The 21,941-nt window shown below is 44.0% G+C and overlaps 1 protein-coding gene across 1 annotated transcript; it reads left to right on the forward strand.

Moving 5' to 3' along the window:
- The first annotated feature begins 910 nt into the window (after positions 1–910).
- Positions 911–14,447, forward strand: cnn3a (calponin 3, acidic a). Its single transcript, XM_076290200.1, has 7 exons — positions 911–1,160; positions 9,724–9,845; positions 11,885–11,951; positions 12,323–12,460; positions 12,586–12,702; positions 12,827–12,973; positions 13,130–14,447. The coding sequence occupies exons 1-7, from the start codon at positions 1,104–1,106 to the stop codon at positions 13,469–13,471; spliced, it is 990 nt and encodes a 329-aa protein (XP_076146315.1). The 5' UTR covers positions 911–1,103; the 3' UTR covers positions 13,472–14,447.
- The last annotated feature ends 7,494 nt before the right edge of the window (positions 14,448–21,941 follow it).

Below are 21,941 nucleotides of genomic sequence, written 5' to 3' on the forward strand. Positions count from 1 at the left end.
GACAACAGACAAGACAACCACATCAGTGAGTGAGGATGGACCCCCCTGTCCAATGTCCCAATCTTTGTCCTCAAAGCCACAAGCCAACCACTATTGACTGGCATAGTCTGAAACAGTGTTCCTTTATAGCCAGCCAGACTTGAATGGCTTGGGGAGAGATAAGTATCAGTGCTAACAGACCCCTCCTCTCTATCGTACTGTGTGGCTTCTTCATGCCCTTGGTCCTCCTCTCTTCAACCTTGGCTGGCTGATACAGAGGAATGTGACTGTACGGCACGGCAGACTCAGCATTTTGTACCTGCGAGTAAGCCATTGCTCCAGTCCTATAAGATGCTGATTAAATACAGTGCACGGACCATTGCCAAGGTGGAATGCATTTGGTGTGTTCATCATACAGAAGCCAACTGAGCCACTGTCAAATTGCCAGAGATGGTGATTTTGGTCTGCAGTTTTTATTGAGTAGCAGGCAGTATGCAACAAACAGTTGCTAGGGATGGGTTTGTTTGGTTTTACCAATAACTTGTTTACCTGGACCTGGAGGTGAGGGGGGGGGGGGAGAGAACCCAAAGACATAAAATCATGTTTACAATTGCAAATAAGCTACATGGTTATATAAAATACTACACATTAGTGGAAAGCAATAGGCCAATGTATTTTATCCCTCACCATTTGATTTTAGTAGGCTTTTAGCCTATTTTATAGTAACCTAGGCTTTTTATCCTACCCCCTACCCCATCAGTATCTGGCAATACTTTAATATTTGAGGCTCAGAACCACACTTTCACTGCAGCGCGCTGTAGCCGAACAATGGGAAGAGGGTATGTAAAATACGCGCCTGTGATTGGTCCGCCACGAGCCGTCAGTCCTCTTGCGACATTTTTTCCACACAAAATGAGCTATCGGACCGAGAAGTTTCAGAGTTCACGCAGCCTCTTTCACCAAACTCCAGTGACGGACCGACGCGCACGGATTTTTGTTCTTCTGTGTGGACTGTACCCCCGGGATACCGGTTTTACTTCGCTGCTTGAAATCTCGGAAAATACACGTTGTTGCTACTTTGTAGCTCCTGACTCTTCTAACTATAAACTTTGCAACTAAAAATCATGACCCAGTTCAACAAGGGACCAGCCTACGGATTATCCGCAGAGGTTAAAAGCAAGGTAAAGTGTGGACATGTTTAATGCACAGTACCCTACTGTATTGTTTTCGTTGTCCAAACCGGTTACAGCTGAGTTTTCAGGCGAGGCCAGGTTCCAAAGGCTACGCAGAAATATTCTCAGTCATTCGCAAACAGCCAGCATCTGTTTAACTGATGTTGTTATGCTTTTGACGGATAGGCCAGTTGACGTCGTCAACAACTGCAAGGATGACCATATTCAACATCATCTTATTCATTAGGCTACCTGGACAGTGGTGAAGGGATCCCACTATAGTTTTGCAATGGTGGTTCTACAGAAAAGCATAGACGTATTTATTGTTTATCATAAGCAAAACGAGTAGGTTAGGCTAGCCTACTTCAGAAAACTTTGGTTATCTATTCGCGCCGTGAGTTGATTTGGGGAGCCACATTTCCAAAGGTTCCCCTCACGGTCCGACGTAGCCTAATCTTTTTTTGTTTGTTGGCTAGATTATAGTCTTGCAAAATAATCAAATCATCAAAACCCTCCACGAAGACCCAACTAGGATAGGATACCATCTTCATTCATTATTTGACTGAAGTTGCGGGAAGATTATGCCTCTTAGAAAAAACGTGTGATTAAAACTACGTGAGACGAAAGCCAAGTGCAACTCATTGTTATCCTTCTCTGGGAGGAGCCGAATCATGGACCCTAATGCATGTGGGCAGCTAGATGTTGTTGCACATGGTGCATTTAGATTAGCCTTTCCATTTAAATATCTTGGATTGTCGATGCAGGCTATGCAAATAGTCAAGAACCTGATTATTTCAAATTAATGTGTGAGGTGTAGCCTAGGCTAAGCATAGACCGCACAGTTGGAAAAAACTTCAATCACAGCTAGGACAATGCATGTCCTATTTCAAATCGCATGGCGCCTCCACCCATTCTTAAACTAAATCAGAGGTTTCTTTCAGCTTTTGGAGTTATCTTCTCACAGGCATGGTCGAATTTCAGTTAACGCGTTAGTGACCTCTTCTCTAGGCTACCTAGTTAAATTATAACTCAAACTCAGAAAGTGGAATTCTGATCCTGTTAAAATTGTTAGAGAATGACATCATCGGTTACCCGATGGAAGTGGGCAGGACTAGTGTTAAATGAATGGTGAACTAACTGAACTGCACTGACTGAACTAAATAAAAGTTCACTTTATCCACCTCATGACTTGCAAAGAGTTGACTCTAATACAAAAGTTTTCTGACTTTGTGCCATGGTCGAACTGTAAAGTAATTAGAAGACAAATGTTTATCAAACCGCAGAAACAATGGCCTATAAGAAAACAACATTACAGATTAACAAATGAATTGTTGTCAGACTTTGAGTCATTCCTTATGGCCTCCTTTCACCAAACAACTTTGACAAGATTTGAAGGAGGTTCTTGAAAGACTGGGGTCTATTAACTAATGCCCCCCATTCAAGCTTTACTAGACTACAATTTTTTAAGAATCTTTCCCAAATCTTGTCAAAGTTGTTTGGTGTAAGGAGACCATTAGTTTGGATGCTACAGAACTACTTGATATGAACACATGACTGCCCATAATTGTTTAAATTAATGGATGAAGCAGTTTGAAATTGCATTAGGCTAGTTTTTTAAGGTGTTGGAAGATAATATTGCTCATCTCCATTGTGTGGTGGTTCAGGATTAGTCAGTTCATGTAACTTTGACATATGCATTCCCTTGCTGTAGACTATATTATGCATCAACTTTGTTGAGCAACTTATTGCATCTGTGGTACTTTAATATGTTCATCTCAAAATATCTCATCTGGATTTTAATTTGTCACACTGTAGCTCCCTTTACTATGTCCCTGAAGAGGCTTCTCATCTGGATAAAGTTTGCATAGCCAATGGGTAGTCTCTGGAAACTCACTTAAGCTGAGGTTCTTTGGGTTTACCTCCTGTGATGGAGGATATCTATGAAGCATGTGGCCAAAGCCCAGCTGCCAAGTTTGGGCTCCGATTTCTCTTTGTTGCATAACTCAGTTTGAAGTTGGATGCCATTGTCATTGCTTACCATTTAGTTCGCTTGGTTTGTATTGCTGTGGTGCTGGCCAGGGTTGGCTTTTTTTCTTTTATGGCCGAATGACCACTGTTGCATTCCGCTCATGTTTTAACTCTCTATTAAAATCTGTTGCAATGACGTGCATGTCTTAAAGTGGGTCAGGTGAAAAAAAGAGAAGAAATTTGTACTTTTTCCAAGGGGGGTATTAAAATGAAAAATTATCAGCTCCTTTTCTAATGTCAGTATTATTCTGAAGTATTCTCCACGATGGCAGCCAAGGGACTGGGGTTTATTGGAAAAGCCAACAATGTTTTTGACAGGAAAGTGGAACACACTGAGTTTTTTGTCTTTCCTTTTTTTGCTGGTATGACTTAACTCTACAGACTCCCCCATAACTGTCAGCACTAATAGACTGTTACTGTCATTTAATTTGCCTCGTTTGAGTCCTCAAAGTATGGTAGATGAGAATGATGGACAAAAGTTCATAAAGTATCAACATATCACACAAATGTAAAGCATTTTGTACATGTGCAAACTCATTTTATTAGGTGGCTTGAGAAAGAACTGACTCTTACTGATTAACTCTTGACTCAACCATGTCAGTGCAAATGTTTGTTGCTTTAGAAGTAGACCGTTGAAGTGTGTATCTGGATTTTCATGACCCAGTGAGCAAGGTGCTGCCAAGTTGCATTAGGTTGAATTGAGGGAGGGGAGGCTTGCACATCAGACTTGACGAAAATAAGCAGTTTTGCAGGCTTGCATTGTTTGAGCGCTCATGCTTTCTTGGAAAGTTGTGGAAGGAGGTCAGAAGTGTCATGTTTCCATGTGAGATGTCAAGTTAATTGGAAAATATAACATTGATGAGGCTAGGCTCAGTCTAGACTGCACATATTTTACCGAATGTTTATGTAGATAAGTATATCAGTGTTGAAGAGGGCATGCATGGTGCGAGCACTCTCAGCATAATTCTACTGTCAGAAAGGTCAATTTGGTTTATGGCTGGTTGCCAACTTCACTTCACATATGGGAAAAAGAATCAGGGATCATTTCTTTGGTCTGTCCACATCTGATGATTCCCCAAAGAGCACCTAGCGAATTTGCCAAACCAAATCTGTGCTTAATTTTAGACATAATCCTACAAGAGGTCTGGGATGCATTGTTTTTCCTTGCACAATGAGGGTCTTTGGTTTTTCCCATTGTGGTTCCTGTTTGCCTTTGGGTGGGCGAATTGTTGGCTCAGCGGGGACACAGAGCAAGGGATTGTACCGCATCTAAATCTTTTGTGTTTCCCAGAAGACGACTTGTTGCTGACTTATCTCAAATTCAGTAAAAAGAATTTGGCAAAAAAAAAAAATCTTAATTCTTGAATGCTGACCACTGACAAATCCCCTTTTCAGGTATCTGATATTGTGTCCTCTTAAGACTTTGCTACAGGCTCAACCTTTTGATATTTGGGGGTTTTGTAGTCCTGCCAGTACTTTTCAATTGAAGCATCAAAGGGAAGAAAAGTCACTTTGACCAAAAAAAAAGGAAAAAACAATGATTGAGCAAACCCTCCCAAGTCTTCTCTCATTTGTTTATAATAACCTCCTGGAGCAGTTCCACGTCTCCCAGCTGCAGGCGCTGGATTCCCACCATCGTGCTACGGCAGCGGCTAAATTCCATCAGCCGTGATGTTCTGCATCACTGAGGGTCTGGAGGAGGGTGGTGTGTGTGTGTGTGTGTGGTGGGGGGGGGAGGGGGGGGGGGGGCTGGCTGGCTTTGGTGGTTAAAGATACCTTGTGTTCATTTTTTTACTTTTTTTAAAAAAAAAAGTAATTTTTCACTAATCTGGGAAGCTGTTTCTCCTCAACACTCTAGTTCACGTCTGACTGTGGCATGCCTGCCTGGCCTGGACTTTATCTCCCGGTGCTGTGTGTGTGTGTGTTGCTTCTGTGGTCGTGGATCTCCGGTGTCCTGATGGAGGGCCAAAGCCCGAATGAATAGGTCCTCACTCAGGACTCTCTGTCCTGGGAGAGGCCAAAAGGGTTTTGAGAAGGAGAGAGAAAGAAGGGGTGGTTGTTATTGGTTGGATGGATGAAGGACGAAGAGAAGATAAATGATGTGGTTTGGGTCACTGTGGTGTAACCACACCAGTTCTGGCTGATGGATGTGACGCCTACGTGATCTGATTTCTTGACTGGGCACTGAGGCATTTTATAAGTCGACCACCTTTGCCTGTGCTCAGCAATGTTAAGTGTTAGATGAGGTGACCCTGGGTGGTGGTGGTGGTGGTGGTGGTGTCAGAGGAGGAGGGTTATTAGCAATGCCTGTAATGTGCTGACGAATGACACTTTCTCTGGATTGGTTCAGGCCATCCTCAGCATCAGGACTGTTTGTTAACCCTGTGCTGCCATTTTAGGAAGAGCAGGAACATCCTTTTCCTGGACCTATTGTTTTAGTTGTCTCTCCCGCCTCCTTTAGATATACCCCCCACCCCCACCCCCCCAAATGGCCATGAATATTTAACCTTGAAAGGATGGCCCTGAGTGTTTTGTTGACCGTTATCTGCCGCACACAGTTGTGTCTCTGATATCTGCAGGGTGCAGAAAACTCTTGCACAAACCCTTATTGGTTCTCAATCATATATTGGAAACCAGAGCGTAAAACTGATTTTGTCTGATGTAAAATGTTGTGTTGAGCAGTAGATTTATAGAGGATAAGAACATAATGAAAGATGGTGCTGTACGGCGTTGCTCAGTTGATTTGGAGATGTCTTTGTTGTTTGATGTTGCCTGGGCTTTCCGATCTTATGTAAACATTTCTAGTTCACTTCACTTGTATTGTACCAACGATCGCCTCACATTATGTGGTCGGTTGAGCATTGCTAGAGCTAACGCATGGTTAAATATTAATGAGCACCAGCTGGGCTACACAGTTCAATACTTTGTCACATGTGTGGTTTAATAAATGGTTGATCCAACATGCTAGTAGCCCTTAGTGCATAGCAGCTGGTTGTAGGAGCGCTGAACAGGATTGTGTACTTCAGGTAATTCATTGGATCAGATCTTATTGCATCATTGACTTTCTCACTCTCTCAAAGATGTGGCATGTTGATGAGAACGAAGGCTTCACATAAATGCCTTTTGTATGACTTATAAAGGCTTCATTTTGGGGAATATTTATCCCACTGAGGAACTGTCTAGACTTGCATTAAACCATGTATGAATTGTCCTCAAGGGTGATATTATGCTCAACACAGTTGGGTTGTGCCATGTTTTTGACCTCCTGGCCGCCATCCCTGGCCTCTCCAGATGTTTGCCTGGTTCAGGGATGTCATCAGGAAACGCAAACGGGCTGGAGCCTGCAGATGGGGTGGGGCTTTGCTGGAGCTTCCAGAAGTTTCCACAGCGACTTGAGATGTAAACTTCTAGTTTTTTTCCTCCCCTTCCCCCACCCCCCAGAAGATCTCTTTAACAACTCCATCAATATAAAGAGAGCTGGATCTCATTTCTCCACTGCTCCCCCCCCCCCCCTCCTGGGATCTTGGCAGTCTTCCCAGAGCACGACTGCCAAAAGAAGTGTAGAGAAGGAGAGGAAGAAAGAAGGAGAGAGTGAGTGAGTGAGTGAGTGAGGGAGGGAGAGAAAAGCTCTGCCCTCTAATCCATCCCTCTCTCTTGAACAACCCATCTGTACTTTCTGGTATTGGTCCCTGGCTTCAGTCTCACAAAAGGCTACTGATTAATTCCTGCACGATTACTCCAGAGATGGTTGTCATGGATGCGGCCACTCTGCTCCCCGAACGAAACCCTTTCATATCATCAGCGCCTCAAATCTTCCACTGACTCATGTTTTGGAACAGAACCTCTCCGATGTGCCCTTTCCCAAGATGGTGGCTGCATTCAAGGCCTTGGCCTTTTCATCGGTCAGTTTTGTGAGGATGGTGCATTGAACTGAATGGGGTGAGAGGGGAATGATCTGCCATGACCTGACCTCAAATTGAACAGTCAGAACATGGACACTATCCCTATGTCCTTTTATTCCTTTTCCCCCTCTTATGGCGATGGGTCACATTCCTGCTGACAGTGGCTTGGTGTGGGGGAGTGATTGACTGTAGATTAACAGAAATGGCCCTTTTCTTTCTGCAGTGAGTGGGGGGTGCATGGGAACATTCGTCTACACGTTTATGGGCCTTTTCTCTTTTAGGCCTGCATTTGTAAAGCTGTCGGTACGTACTCCTGTGTGAGAGTAGACGTGTATGGCTTTTGTCTTTTATGAGTGTTAAGTGTTTCTGCTTGACACTGAACAATTTCCCTCCCTGTTGCCCGTCTGAGCCGCATGCCGGGGTGACGTGAGTGATGTGGTGGCAACGAGCTAATATCGGCTCACGGGGAGCGTGTTGGGTTTAGCGTATGCGAGAGGAGCAGCCAAACAATGAGTGGACTGTGAAATGGAGTGGCGTCCAGATGTTTTCTCTCCGGCCTCCTCAACCACCTCCCTCTCGAGCTCTGTGTCTCTCTCTCTGACTGACTCACACTCACTCTCTCTCTCTCTATCTCTATCTCTGACTGACTCTCTCTCTCTCTCTTCAGCCTTCTGTCCTGGGAGAGCTTGGGAAGAGTGAGACAGATAGAGCAAAAGGCGGTGTGAGGGGGGTGGAATCACTTTTTGAAAGTTAAGGAGCATTACAGCAATGCACTTACATTACAGCAAAGTCAGTGCATTTCACGCTGCCTCAAATGTGTTTGAATACTTTTTATATAATGGGGTGTTGACTTCAGTTCCTGTGTGTGTGTGTGTGTGTGTGTGTGTCTGAGAGAGAGGGACTGCAGTGTGAGAAAGTTAACATGTCAAAGATCCATTAATGACTTTGGTGTCATCAGATTATTTAAACTCTTACTGTGTGTGTGTGTGTGTGTGTGTGTGTGTGTGTGTTTCCGTGCCTGTGCAACTGTCAGCACTGATAACAGGAACTGAATAACTGATAACTTGGCAGCTTGTCCAAGGGCATGTGGCTGGTTCCATATTTAATGAGAAGCTTACTGATTATTGAAATGTTATGGCTGCAAGTGTGTGTGTGTGTGTGTGTGTGTGTGTGTGTGTGTTTGAACATGCCCAGGGGCCGCTGGGTCTTCTTGTGCTCTACTTTCACACATGTTGCGGAGGTTCCTGTTTTCCCACAATTCTGTGTGGGAAGTCTAAACTGCCCTCCAGTGTTTTTCATGCCCATCTTGATCTCTTCACTCTCTCTGACCGTGGCCATTTCTCTTCTCTACAACACAATCAGATGGGTCACTTCCTTTATGTTTGTGATGACGACAATCCATTTCAATAGTACTGCCAAACAGGAAATACTAGGGGAATGTTTGTGACTAATCATGGAATCAACACTTATTTACGCATGGCTGTCAAATTGCTGCCACAGATATAAATATGTGTTGAGAGAGTCTCTCTTCCAGGAATAGTTTCTCTTGATCTAAATACCTGGTTGAAACATACTCATTATCTGGTCTTCTGATGTGGTGTGTTTAATTGCGTGAGGATTTGCTGAGACGTCATGGTTGCAGGTGTAGGTCACAGGACCTTGTAGTCAATGATAATGCAGCTCTTCTGTCTCTAACTGTCAGGAACACACACAGCGCTTTTCAGAGAGGACAGCAGGGCCGCTGTTATTTAGAGTCCACCGTGCTTCCTGTGAAGGGACCTGGGAAACAGGAAGCTTATGTCACTGACCTAACTCACCAAAGGGATGGGTCTTTTTTTCATGGCAGTGGTGGTGGTGGTGATGTTGTTATTTTTTTAACTGTGTTTCCAGTCCATGACGTGAGTCATTCTTGCTCTACAACAAGCAGGCCAACGAGACAAAGCCTTCAGCCTTTATCATTTGGACCATCTCAAAACTATTTTCAAAAGAAGGCATCACTGCTTTTGTTTTTCTTTGTCCTCCCACATTTGTTCCCATGGTTTTTGCTTTCAAAAAGGTTAAACGGGTACACAGTGTTTTAACGATAACCATACCCTCAATTGAGCCCAACAAAAAGTGTGTGTGTGTTTTAATACAACAAGTAAAGCTTTTATAAAATATTGTGTCCTTCAGCACATGACCTACCCAATTTGTTTTTTTTTCTCTCTCTCTCTCCCTTTTCCCTCTCGTAAAAGGATTCCAGTCACTTGTGTGTCCGTCTCTGTTCCTTGGCGGTGAAATAACACTTTGCATCTGGTGTTGATTTGATTTGACACGGCCCAAGTGGAGGAAACCAAGGTCTCCTGATGAGGCCCTAATTATGTGATCACAGGCCCCTCGCGCTCTCATCTGTAAAGAACCTCCTCCTGGCACTGCAGTCCCCAGGCACACGCTTCCACATTTTTTAGAACAGCTGAACTTTTCTACCTCCAAAAAAAAGCTATGATTGTCTTCATCGTCTGATAGATGGGTGTGTTGACTGTGTAGGTGTGGAAATAGGAGTCGTGTGAATGTTAATTTATTTTTTGTGTGTTTCTTTTATTTGCATCGATTTTGATTTGTTGTGTTTTTTTTTTTATTTATTTATTTTTTTCCCCTTTCAGATCGCTCAGAAGTATGACATGCAAAAAGAGGAGGAGCTGCGCTTCTGGATTGAGGAGGTCACGGGCATGCCCATCGGAGACAACTTCCAGAAGGGTCTGAAGGATGGGGTCATCTTGTGCGAGTGAGTGTGTGTCTGTGTCTGAGTTTGTGTCATGCGTCAGTGGCGAGTGTTTCCTTCTTCTTGGAAAATACGTTTTTATCGTGTGTGTGTGTGTGTGTGTGTGTGTGTGTGTGTGTGTGTGTTCATGCTCAGTCCTGGGAGACTGGAGTAGATCTGACATGGTGACTTTGTGGGCGACCGTGTGCTCTGCTTGCCTGATGTGAATTGCATAGGGGAGAAGGGACTGACTCAGGATCAGTACAAGAAGAACAAGTCACGTATATTATAAGATAATACATCATCTCTATTTGGAAATGTCTATTCTCATGATCATGTGACACGGTGTCATATGTACGACGGAGTATTAGGGCCACACATGAAGAAACAAATATTTTTTGCCTTGACGAGATTAAACTCGCCATGTCGACTTTTAAGTCGCCATGCCGACATTAAACTCGACATTTCGAGAATAAAGTTAGTTTGGAGAGAGAACGACCGCTCGGGACGATTGAAAGGAAGGACGAATGAAACATTGCAGTTTTCTTCGAGTGCAACAATGATTAGACATACACATAGGCCATACATCATGTGGACAAAACATAGAACATATTAACCTCTGTTGCTCAGCCAAATACTTTCCTGTTATCACGGAGTTACAGGCGATAAATGCGATGGTCAAAAGTAAACGTCATACGGTTTATTTATTTATTGTAGGCCTATTATTAAAGAGTGTTTTTCATCTAAAGGTTCAACTTCATGTTTATGCATTAGACTAGGTATACTAAGTGCTCTCCCCAATCCCAGACTTTCATATTGCATGTTTGTTTAATGGATGCAAAACAGCCTATTGCTGAATGTCTATGGAGGGACGAATGAAGCTGCCTCCCGACCAGGCAACCCCATTCTAAGTAAATGCACACATATTCCCTCACGGGATCAAAAGAGTATACATATCTGTGCTTATAGCCTCCTATGCAGGTGAGACATGGAAAAGCAGTTTTAGAAAAATGAGCTCCATGTTAACCTATGGAGAGTGACGGCCTGTGGGTCATGAAGGGCAGTTATTTGGATGTGCGGTGGCCTTACCCACGTAAAACAGAGTGAAATAACATTTTGTAGCCTACTATAGAAACATTATATAGGAAACATGTATTATTCTAGCTATATAATAGTGCATGGTATAGGCCTAACCGCGAGATACAGCGCTTCACGATGACGGCAATGAGTTAACAGAAGACACAATCTATCTGAATATCTGCAATCTATCACCTATTTGAAGTAGCCATTTTATTCATGCCACATATTGTGTGTTAGTGTAGGCTACATAGCTTAAACTGTAGGCTATGTTTAAACTGTATTTTGAGTTTAATGTCGGCATGTCGACTTTAAAGTCGACACGTCGAGATTAAAGTAGATATGATATTTCAACTTTATTCTCAATGTCGAGTTTAATGTCGACATGGCGACTTTAAAGTCAACATGTCGAGTTTAATCTCGCCATGGCAAAAATATTTTTTTTCTTCATGTGTGTCCCTAATACTCCGTCGTACATATGACAGTCATAGGTTAAGTAGTTAAGAGGACAATATGCCATGATCATATGAATGTGCATACCAGTATACATGCCACTACAATCATGTGATTGCCCTTACATACCAAGATACAAATAATCTGTGAAGTGTTCTGTGAAGGAAGATGAAAAGTTCTAGAAATATTAGGTTATCAGGTTTTATCTTCTACCTCCATGTTCTTGCCCGGTTATCTTTTGTTGTTCTCATTTGTTGTGTTTGGAGTCAACACATCCTGTACTCGATTTTAAGCAGAGGAACATGCACCTAAAATACTGCAGGGAGTAATCTAGATAGGGTAACAAGCTGGGAATGGAGATTATAGGACACAAATCCGGAATGTTCTCTTAGTCATTGACAGTTGTGCTAGCTGAGAAGGATTTTGAATAGTTGATGTATTAAATTGCTATTAACTCTGTTTTCAATGTTGTACGGGTTGGTAAGTACTGTTAATGAAAAAGAATATGATCACGTTTCTCATTCATTTTCCAGATTGATCAACAAACTACAGCCTGGTTCAATAAAGAAAATCAACCATTCACAGCTGAACTGGCACAAGGTAACAACTATTTTGCAATTCTCTTCTGCTAGGGGTTCTCCCCATTGGGCTTGTAGAGGTATCCGGTTGTACTCACATGTGTTCTTAGGGCAATGCTACTACAGAAATAGCCTCTCTTTAACATTTTAATGACATTACAGACCTGCAGCAATCATGGCGTGCCTTGGGAATAATCAGACCTATTCACAAGGCATTTTACCACTCTCACTAACAACCGGTTCTTTATCTGATTATTGCATCCTGGTGGTGTTGCCAGAGAGAGAGTAAGTGAGAGAGAGAGAGAGACAGCAAGAGAGAGAGAGAACAAGAGAGAGGGAGCAAGTGAGAGGGGGGGAAAAATTATTTTCTCTGTTCTCTTTGTTTGCCCTTAGCTGGAGAACCTTGGGAATTTCATCAAAGCCATATTAACTTATGGCTTGAAGCCCAATGATATCTTTGAAGCCAATGACCTCTTTGAAAATGGGAATATGACTCAAGTCCAGACCACACTGCTCGCTCTGGCCAGCATGGTATGTATGCCCCCTCTGATTCTGGGTTAAAGGGGGTTCCTGGCCTGTGTTGTTTCTATTCGGACTAAATATCTTGATGTTTTCTTTTGCTCACTCCTACAACTTGTGTTCGTTGTGTCTGCCAGGGAAAGACCAAAGGCATGGACTCAAAGATTGACATCGGGGTGAAATACGCAGACAAGCAAGCACGGCATTTTGACGATGAGAAGATGAAAGCTGGCCAATGTGTTATCGGACTACAGGTGAGACTTCACTCCTTTCCAAAGATTATTTTAGTACATCAGTACAGCACTGTTGTCCCTGAAGTGTTTCCAATCGTACCACTGCTGGCGCTAATAATAACATGAATCATCTTGTGTCTCACAGATGGGAACCAATAAGTGTGCGAGCCAGGCCGGCATGACTGCTTACGGGACAAGGAGACATCTGTACGATCCAAAGACGCAGACGGACAAGCCCTACGACCAGACCACCATCAGTCTACAGATGGGCACCAACAAAGGAGCAAGTCAGGTACACACCGATTCCCTGTGCACTAGGACAGCACAACATAGCCATAGTTTTTTCAGGTGACTGTGTATGGAGACGCCTCATTCTCAGAGATTTTGCCAATAATCCTCCGTTGCTTGCTTGCTTTCTTTTTTTTTTTCTTTCTCTTTCTTTCTCTAGGCTGGCATGGCTGCCCCAGGCACCAGGAGGGACATCTTTGACCAGAAGGTGGCGCAGCAGCCGGTGGACTCCTCCACCATCTCCCTTCAGATGGGCACCAACAAGGTGGCCTCCCAGAAGGGCATGAGCGTGTACGGGCTGGGCCGCCAGGTCTACGACCCCAAGTACTGCGCCCCGCCTACGGAGCCCGTTATCCACGCCAACGGTAGCCAGGGCACGGGCACCAACGGTTCGGAGATCAGCGACAGTGACTATCAGGCCGAGTACCAGGAGGAGGAGTACCAGGGCAGCTACCATGACGAGTACAGTGCACACTACACCGACCAAGGCATCGACTATTAGGCATGGCCACCACACCATTAGTCGAAGCAGTATTAACTAGTTGTATTATCAACAGAGCAAGTTTTTTGCTATCCTCGCTAGTCTTCCTATATTTTTTTTTATCATTTGAAATGTTGGTCTTTTAGGCATTATGTTGCCTGAATGACTTTTCCCAGCCTTCCATTCAATGGCGGTTTGAAAAGCAATGCTTTGTTTTGTTTTGTTGGGGATTTGTTTTAGAATGGTAACACATGGTGATTTCTGCCATTTAAAGATTGAGACCATTCCATTTAGTTTCCTTTTTATTTTTTAGAATGGTAAAATGGAGATTTATCCCGTTTAAAAATTGAGACCATTCCTTTTAATGTTTTTAAAATGTCTAATGAAGTATGGATTACTGTGAAGTATTGTCTCCCTTCCTTTCAAACTATGCAGCATCTGCTTCATGCAATAATTCTACCCTTTTTTTAAAAATGCCTGATGACTTTTTGCATTAAGATTTCAATATTTTTAAAGGAAATCTGAATCATCAGTCTTAAGGTTTGGCAGCCATTTTGATTTTGTCTGATGCTCCTTCACTCTCTAGTCCTTCCTGTCATGATTTGACATCAATCTTGGGAGCAAGAGTTGAAAACCGGAAGACAAGTTCTTGCATCATTCCATTTATTTTATTTTTGTTATTTTTCACATCACTGGAAGATCTCTTCTGACTTTCCTGACCTCCTGTCTTCTCTAAAATCACACAAAAGTGTGAGTGCTTTGTTCGTAAAGAATAACTTCAGTAGACTGGATGACCAAAAAGTTTATTTAGTTTTCCTGCTTTTACTGCCTAGTTTCTTTTTTTTATTTGTGCAATTATGTCTCATGTTTTGAAAAGAAGAGAAAAAAATCCCATGCTCCCTCTGTATTTATTGCCATGTCTCTCAGTATAAGCCTTTCCTGTCATATGGTTCTTTTTATGAATAAATTGTATGTTATAAATAAAGCCTTAAATGACTTGGTTACTCAAGATAAAAAAAAAAAAAAATCACTCAAAAACAAATTCTTTTGAAATCATAACCTTCAGTCTGGTGTTTCCCCTCCATAAAATCGTAATTGATTTTGATCTGAATTAAATGACATGCTTACAGGAAGTATTTTTCCACCTTGTGAATCGGGTTGGCAGGAGACCGTTGCCCTGAACTGAGGGAGACTTCTGATGACCTCAGCTGGCACGGTTTTGCTTGGGACTTTTATGGCGGCGTGTTGGAATGGAGCGTAGCTTCAGATGTGCCTATACTCTATTCATACAGGAAGATATTCTCATAAATCTTTAGGGATTTTTAAAAAAAAACTTTTTTGGCTGTAGTCCTGGAGGAGTTCTTGGAAGGGATTTTTTTGCGGGGGTGGGGGGGACTGTCCTCCAGTCAATATCCCAGTTTCTGGAAACAGTTATATAACCAGGCGGAGTGGAAAACCAGAGAAGAGTGTGTGGCAGCTCAGTGCAAAAAAGAAGACTGAAGAGAAAAACTGTCTTGTTCCTCTACAAGCATCATATGTAAGACACTTCCCAGCAGTTCTTTCTCTGTCATGATTTGTTGAAACTGCAGATGAGTGTTGATTTTCTTTGAGTGTACGCCTGTTCATGTGTTGCAAAACCAGTTTGGTGGATCACATTTGATCTCAATCAAGACCAGAACAACATGGTTGACGTACCACGCTCGGTCACCGAGCAGATCCATCTACACATACAGTAAACAGAGGAGTGTGGTGGGGGTAGGGACTGGGTTGGCGAGGGCTTCAGCCGACATCCACCGCTGAGCGACCTGGAACATCTAACAGCCCCCTTTGTGTTTGATTAAGCTGGTCGTTCTTTCTTCTTCCCCAGTCATGAATGCACTGGACTGTGGAACGGGACGAGGGGAGCGAAATGAAAGCAATGTGATGAGGATGTGCGGGGTGAGGGAGGGAGGAACATTCCTCGTTTGTAGGCATGGATGAGAATCGAGCTCTTAAGCCCTCCACCAACGCTGGACTTGGCCTGGGAAGAAACCAGTAATTCAGTCAAGGCCTCTGTTAGAAAGGAATGTGAAGTTTTGGCAAGTGCAGTTCTTGGCTGCATTGTGAGCATGTTGCACTGCGCCGCTGCACCTTTGGATATGTTCCTTAATTGGTATGCAAGGTGTGTAGGGACAAAATCCCTCAAGAAATACTGGGGGTCTAGAGTGTTCTTTCTCTTTCTCTCTGTCTGCGTATAGATTTGTTTTTGTGACTATTGACATGCAGCCATGGGGATTGTTTACCCAAGTGACATGACAACAGTGTTTTGTTGCCAGTGGCCCATGCACTCAGCTGAACTGGGTGTTGTGCAAGTGGACGATGTGAACCCCACGTGAGGGTCCGATCAAACAAAAGCATCGTCGGTGAAAGGCACAGTCCAAACGGTGTCTACTGAGTAACCAATGGGCTGCCTGAGAAATTCATGGCATTCATTCAATCTCTTTCTCTCTCTTTCTCTTGCTCTCCCTCTCATTCTCCCCTCTCTTTTTTATCCCACAGACTGCTGCCTAGGAATAATCACTGCTTTGTGTGTTGGCTGTGGAATCCGGGACGAAAATGCAAAGACTCAATTATAGAGAGGGCCCAAAAAAAGTTGGTTACCGCAGTAACCACGGAAAAGGCCTTTAAAGACAAGCAGAAACCCAAACCAGTCCAGCACTGCGCTAAGAGAACTGGAAACCTCAGGCGTGAGTTACACCCCCAGCAGTACCGCAAGCCTAGCCTACCCCACCCCACCCCTCCCCACACTCCCCTCTCCCCCAGCAGCAGAGGCTGTTCCAGGCCAAAAGCGCGTCAGGCAGCCACCGTACTAAGACCCTTTGATAAATGGTGCGTGCGTGTTTGCTAAGCTACATTGCTACGGGCTCTTTCACTGTAGCCTACCTTCTAATGAGCAGCAATTGGGGCTGGGCTCGCTTTTGCTTTCTGTGTGGCTGTGGGAGTTGTAAACATTCTGAAACAAAAGCATGGGCCCACTTGGGAAGCACAAATAACAGTCTGACTAATTTCGGGAAAAACACTATTAGGCTCTATTACTGAACTATTAGACTAGAGGTCTCGTAGCTACCAAAGCTTCAGCCATCTCGTAACTCACGTCGCCTAATAGCCTACACATCCCAGACAGACTGGCAGACTAGCCTTTGTCTTGGCTCACCTGACCATAGTTATTTGTCCATATGAAAAGAATGGAAAACACAAAGATATCACTGCCCTGTGGCACATTTATTGATTCCACCGCAGCGCTTTTGCCAGAAATGGGATCAAGACTGCGAGGAGCCCGGTGGCCCATGGAGAGGTCCAAAGACAACAGTGAGAGAGAGGTAGAGCAGGGGAGAGGAATGCGTCCGGGGGGGAGCCTTTGGGGGGAAGGGCTGTATCTGTGAAAGCAGTTTCAGCCATTGCAGTCTGCTCCGTATTAGCCAAACACACTCTCATGTTAGCTTTCTCCTCCAGGCTGTAACTCATAGCACCTTAGCAGGAGGAGAGGGAGGGGAGGATATATATGTATTGAGCTCCAGACACACATGTGGGTGGGAATAAGAGAGAGGAGGAGGGGGGGTTTCCTGCAGCTGACGTTCTGCTGATCACCATGAGATACAGCCCCCACCGGCGGGACGTGGGCTGAGGTCCAGCACCCATGGGGAGGCCTGGAGGAGTGTGAGGCCTCTCTCCTCTTCTACTTTCTTTCTTTCTCTCTTCATTTCTCTTTCCCCCCTTTGTCTATATCTATCTTTTTCTTTTCATTCCGCCTCTCTTGATCTTGTTTTCTCAGAAAGGAACAGGCTCCTTACCAGCATTCCCACCCCACCCCCTTCTTCCTCCATCCCCATCAGAACAACACAAAATGGACACCAGACATGACCCTGGACTCTGCTCTTCGATCGGGACTTTCCCTCGGCAGCAGTCAACACACAAGGAAGCTATTCAGTCAGCTTGAGATTGTCTTCAGGCAAGCAGTGTCAACGTTTCAGAAAGGCTGTGCCGTATGTCTTTACTCTTGACTTTATCAAAGGTTACAGTATAATAACCATATAATCCACCCTGGTTTCAGTTATTGCTTTTCTGGCTAGAATAAACACCCCAAGGAAGCTCCTGTCTGTCTAGTACTCTGTGAGCTTGTTCTTTGTGAGTTCCACTAAATGACTTCTGAGAGGAGAAGTGCACTACTTTAGTTTTGTGCTGTGGCGTAAGCGTTCCTTATCAACGGCTGCTTTTGCATTTGCGTGACTCGGGTGTTTGAGCTGGACGTGCGAGTGACTGAGTGCGCTGATGGACTGCTGTTCGCAGAGACCCCTGACATCCCCTTGGAGAGTATACACATTTCAGCAAGTGCAAGAGTTTGGCAAGTACCCCCCTCTCTCGGCCTCTCCCCCTCCCCCACTGTCGACAAAATACCCCAGCAGCAGACTTCGGGGTAGATTCCTGAGCAACTGCAACCTGATTGAGGAAGAATGCTGGAACTCTTTCTCTCTTTTTCTTTTTCTCTTTCTCTCTCACTCACAATCTCTTTGTGCATTCTACACATCCAGTAGAATGAAGCAAGCCCAATCACTGTCTTTTGTTTTAACATAGTAGGTATTTGGCTCTGCTAGGGAGATGGATCTTTGTCATCACATCTCTGTGAGTAAAAGACAAACTGGAATGACCAAACTGTTATGGGTTACGAATCGGAACCATCTATCTCTAATATGTAGACGGCATATTGTTTGGGCTTTCCTTAAAGGAGAAATCCGGCGAGTTTTCACATAGATCTCCATTTCTCGAGGTCGCACAGTACTGAAAAAAAAAGCCCTAAATTAATCGGTTTTACCTAGCTCGAGTTGCTACAGCCAGCAGCTAACGCAGCCAGGCAGCTACAGTGCTACACTCTGGGGGCATGTACATGGGAGCTCACGGACATGCCCCCAATGCTGTAGCTGCCTGGCTACGTTAGCTGCTGGCTTTAGCAACTCGAACTAGGTAAAATCAATTGTTTTATTTACTTTTTTTCGTATGTACAGTACTCGGTGACCCTGAGAAATGGAGATCTATGTGAAAACTCGCCGGATTACTCCTTTAAGCATGCTTGGTATGCATTTGACATACACCTAGACAGGGCAACACTGATTAAGTAGGAGTGGTGAACCGAGAAAGTACCTGATTCCATGTGCAACACCACAGCACCAATTTGAGAACAACAGCATGTGAATCACATGGGGCAGCGCATGGAGTTTCCCCAAGCGATTTAATCTCAGCCAATAAAAGACTAGGTAAGGTTTCCTCCATTTTATAGCCAATTAGTCAACCCAGTGGGCCGACTCCTTAGTCCGAGAACTCCCATGGCAGGCCTCAACACATAAACATTTCTGTAGACTGGGGGGTGCAGGATACTCCAAAGCCACACAAACAGTGGAATCTGCACAGGAGGAAGCATTTCTTATGATTTAATAAGGCTGGGGGTACCAGTGAGGTCTATTTAGATGAGGCTCTTTGGCTCTGTGAAATCTGATAGCATCCTAACCAAAGTTGCAGACGCATTAACTTGGCGGTTCGGAGAGGAAAACAAGCTTCAGAATGGGAGACAGAGAGAGAGAGAGAGAGAGAGAGAGAGAGAGAGAGAGAGAGAGAGAGAGAAAGAGAGAGAGAAAGAGAGGGAGACTGTCGTGAGGACTTACTCCAGGCACCCGGTTCCTGTAAAAGTAGTTAGGGGAGGAGGAATCTCTAACCGGTAAGGAATTCTGACCGCAGTGAGAAAGCAGATACACAGTGCGTGGCCACTAACCGGGACCAAGGCTTTGCATTTCGGTCACAAACACAGCAGACAAAAGCCATCAATCCCCCTCTCTCACCAATGCCAGAATAATCTTCTATAAACACGAGCACCCCCACACCCCCTACACACTGCCCTCCCCACCTGGTCCCTCAATGAGCGCTCCCTTTCGACACCTTTTCACAGAAGGCCGCCTGTTTCCCTGCATAAGGGCCCTTTTGAAAGGCTTTTGTTGAGGAGGAATGCTGGCCCAGGCGCCCAGACCCTGTGAGCTGATGAGTCTGGGTGCAGGTTCCGGCATCATTGCATAACAAGTGCTGCACAATGAACACTCGATTTGACACATACATCATAAAATGCATGCACACACACACGCACACACACACACACACACACACACACTAACATACACACACACACACCCACACTAACATACACACACACACACACTAACATACACACACAAACATACACACACACACACTCCTTCACCCTCATTTGAATAGGAGGTGGAGTGGCGCTGAACAGAGGCTAGTCTGTAATTTGGGCCCTCACACTCAATTAATAGGTGAGCACTGCTCTCAGCTATATCGCCAACCTCACAGTGCCAGTCTTTTCACAGTAATGTTGTCATGGACAACACTTGCGTAATCATATGTTCAGTGTTTGTATATGTAAGTTTTATATACTGACTGAAGAAAGGCGATCATACATATGGTGACCTCGCAAAGCAGTTCACTGTATGTGATTATGTTCCAGAAAACAGTCTCTGGTATGTTTATGATGTGCTTCATGGCCAAAAAAAAACATAGTGGCAGCATCACTGCTGTATACTGTTAACCAATGGGGCTTTATAAAAGTGCACAGAATCACAGCGCAGCAATGTCTCAAACAGCATAGCTTCTCTAGTTCCCCCAATGCATGTGCTGCGAGTGCTACCTTCACTATGTCATGGCAGGCCCTCCGCTAGCTCCATCCCTCTACTTCCATTCATCATAACACAAGCTGACTCTGACTATCTTAGGTTTGCTCACACCTCAGCAAAACCATTAGCTACAAAGGTCTGGGTCATATCTGCAGTATTCAGTCCACACAAAATATAGCATAATAAGAACATGAAATGTGTGTGTGCATGTCTGGTATTACTACATGGACGGTAATCTTTTGTTAGAAATACTGATTTTGTGTCAGGCTATACTGGGCATAAATACCTTGTCTGTAGAGGCCATTTAATCAGTAAGGCGACGCGTTTTGATTTATTATAAACATCCTGGATGTTCTATTTTTGGATAATTGAAATCACAGGAGGCACAGGCCTATTAATCATGGTGATGGTAAAATCCGGACTGAATTTTAATACTGTAGCCAGACGTGGGCCTAGTTAAGCCAGGATTTATGGCCTGAACGCCTGAGGTGCCTCGTGGTTCTGACTGGACCCTTGACCCAAAAGTTTGACGTGTGGTCATTCTATATGCTGTGTTGTCATCAGGCAAATACTACCTTGTCACAGACAATAATATTCCCTCTGAAAACTAACAAAAGAGCTCTGTATTTCAAATGGAGTCAAAAAATCCCTTTAATACATTTTAAGTGGAAATCCTTGTCAAGATGTTTTTTGTACTGTAATTAAGTGGGTTGGGTGAGGTGAGCAATATCTGTGTGTGTTTGAGGGTATGCTCATATTTCTTAAAATTGCTGCTGTATTTTTGATCAACTTTTGCATTTTAGGGTGCCCGTTAAGATCTGGCTAGGGACAACAGATGGAAACTAGCACTTGTAGCTAACATCAACATCAAACAACAAAATTCTATGATACTAAAATGAGATGAGCAGGACCCCCTTTGGTACTTTTGCTCATTTCTATTACGGTACACTAAAAACCCAGTAGCTGTTCACAGTGACATGAAGGGCCTTGCACTGTAGTAGGTTACAGAAAGATGAGAGAGCCTGTGCGATGAAAGGACACTGTGGTTCTGAGGGGGGATATTAACGTTACTGTCATATGGGTGTGGGAGGGGTTGTGGGCTGGGATGAGGGACGTGGATCTTCCCAGAAGAAAAAAAAAAAACACTGACCCTCTTGTATGACTATCTCTTTATCTGGCCTTCAACAACAAATGTCCGGCAAAAATGTGCCTGTCTGTCATAGGTGCTCAATGTAAGAAACGTGGCAGAAAAGTGATGTACCAGAATTGCTGAGTGAAACCATCTGAGGATTTAAGAGAAGCCTTCATACCGTGGTCACAGAAAATGTAGTGTAATTAACAACACAGAGGTGAGGAGGCGCTAAAGCCGAGACGTGATGCAAACCGACGCAGTCTGGTCCAAGTGTCAGGCAGGAGGAGCAAACATGATGCGGAGTGTGACAGAAGTGGACTTGTGGACATGGCATTCTTGCCTGTTATGTAATAGAGTCAAATTTACACCGTGGGTCTCCAGCAATGTGAGCCACCCATAGACGTCCAACTAGAGACTTGGGTTGGATAGATATTGAGGTTGAGGTGGCTCATTAAATTAGGCTGAGACAGCCCTCTGTTCAGACCAAACTACAGGCTTCACATCCAGTTTGCAATATTAATAAATGGTGAATCATAGCAAGATGAATTGGTGCTTTAAAGTATCTAAGATGAATAAAGCATACAGGGCTACCTTAGAAAAACTGCAATGCCCAAGATTCCCAAATTGTTTGACAATGGGGTTAAAT

The sequence above is a fragment of the Alosa pseudoharengus genome, unplaced genomic scaffold (assembly GCF_046254945.1).
Source record: "Alosa pseudoharengus isolate Yale_2024_CS ecotype anadromous, Long Island Sound unplaced genomic scaffold, YU_APseudo_1.1 YU_APseudo_1.1_scf_18, whole genome shotgun sequence".
Classification (NCBI taxonomy): Eukaryota; Metazoa; Chordata; class Actinopteri; order Clupeiformes; family Clupeidae; genus Alosa; species Alosa pseudoharengus.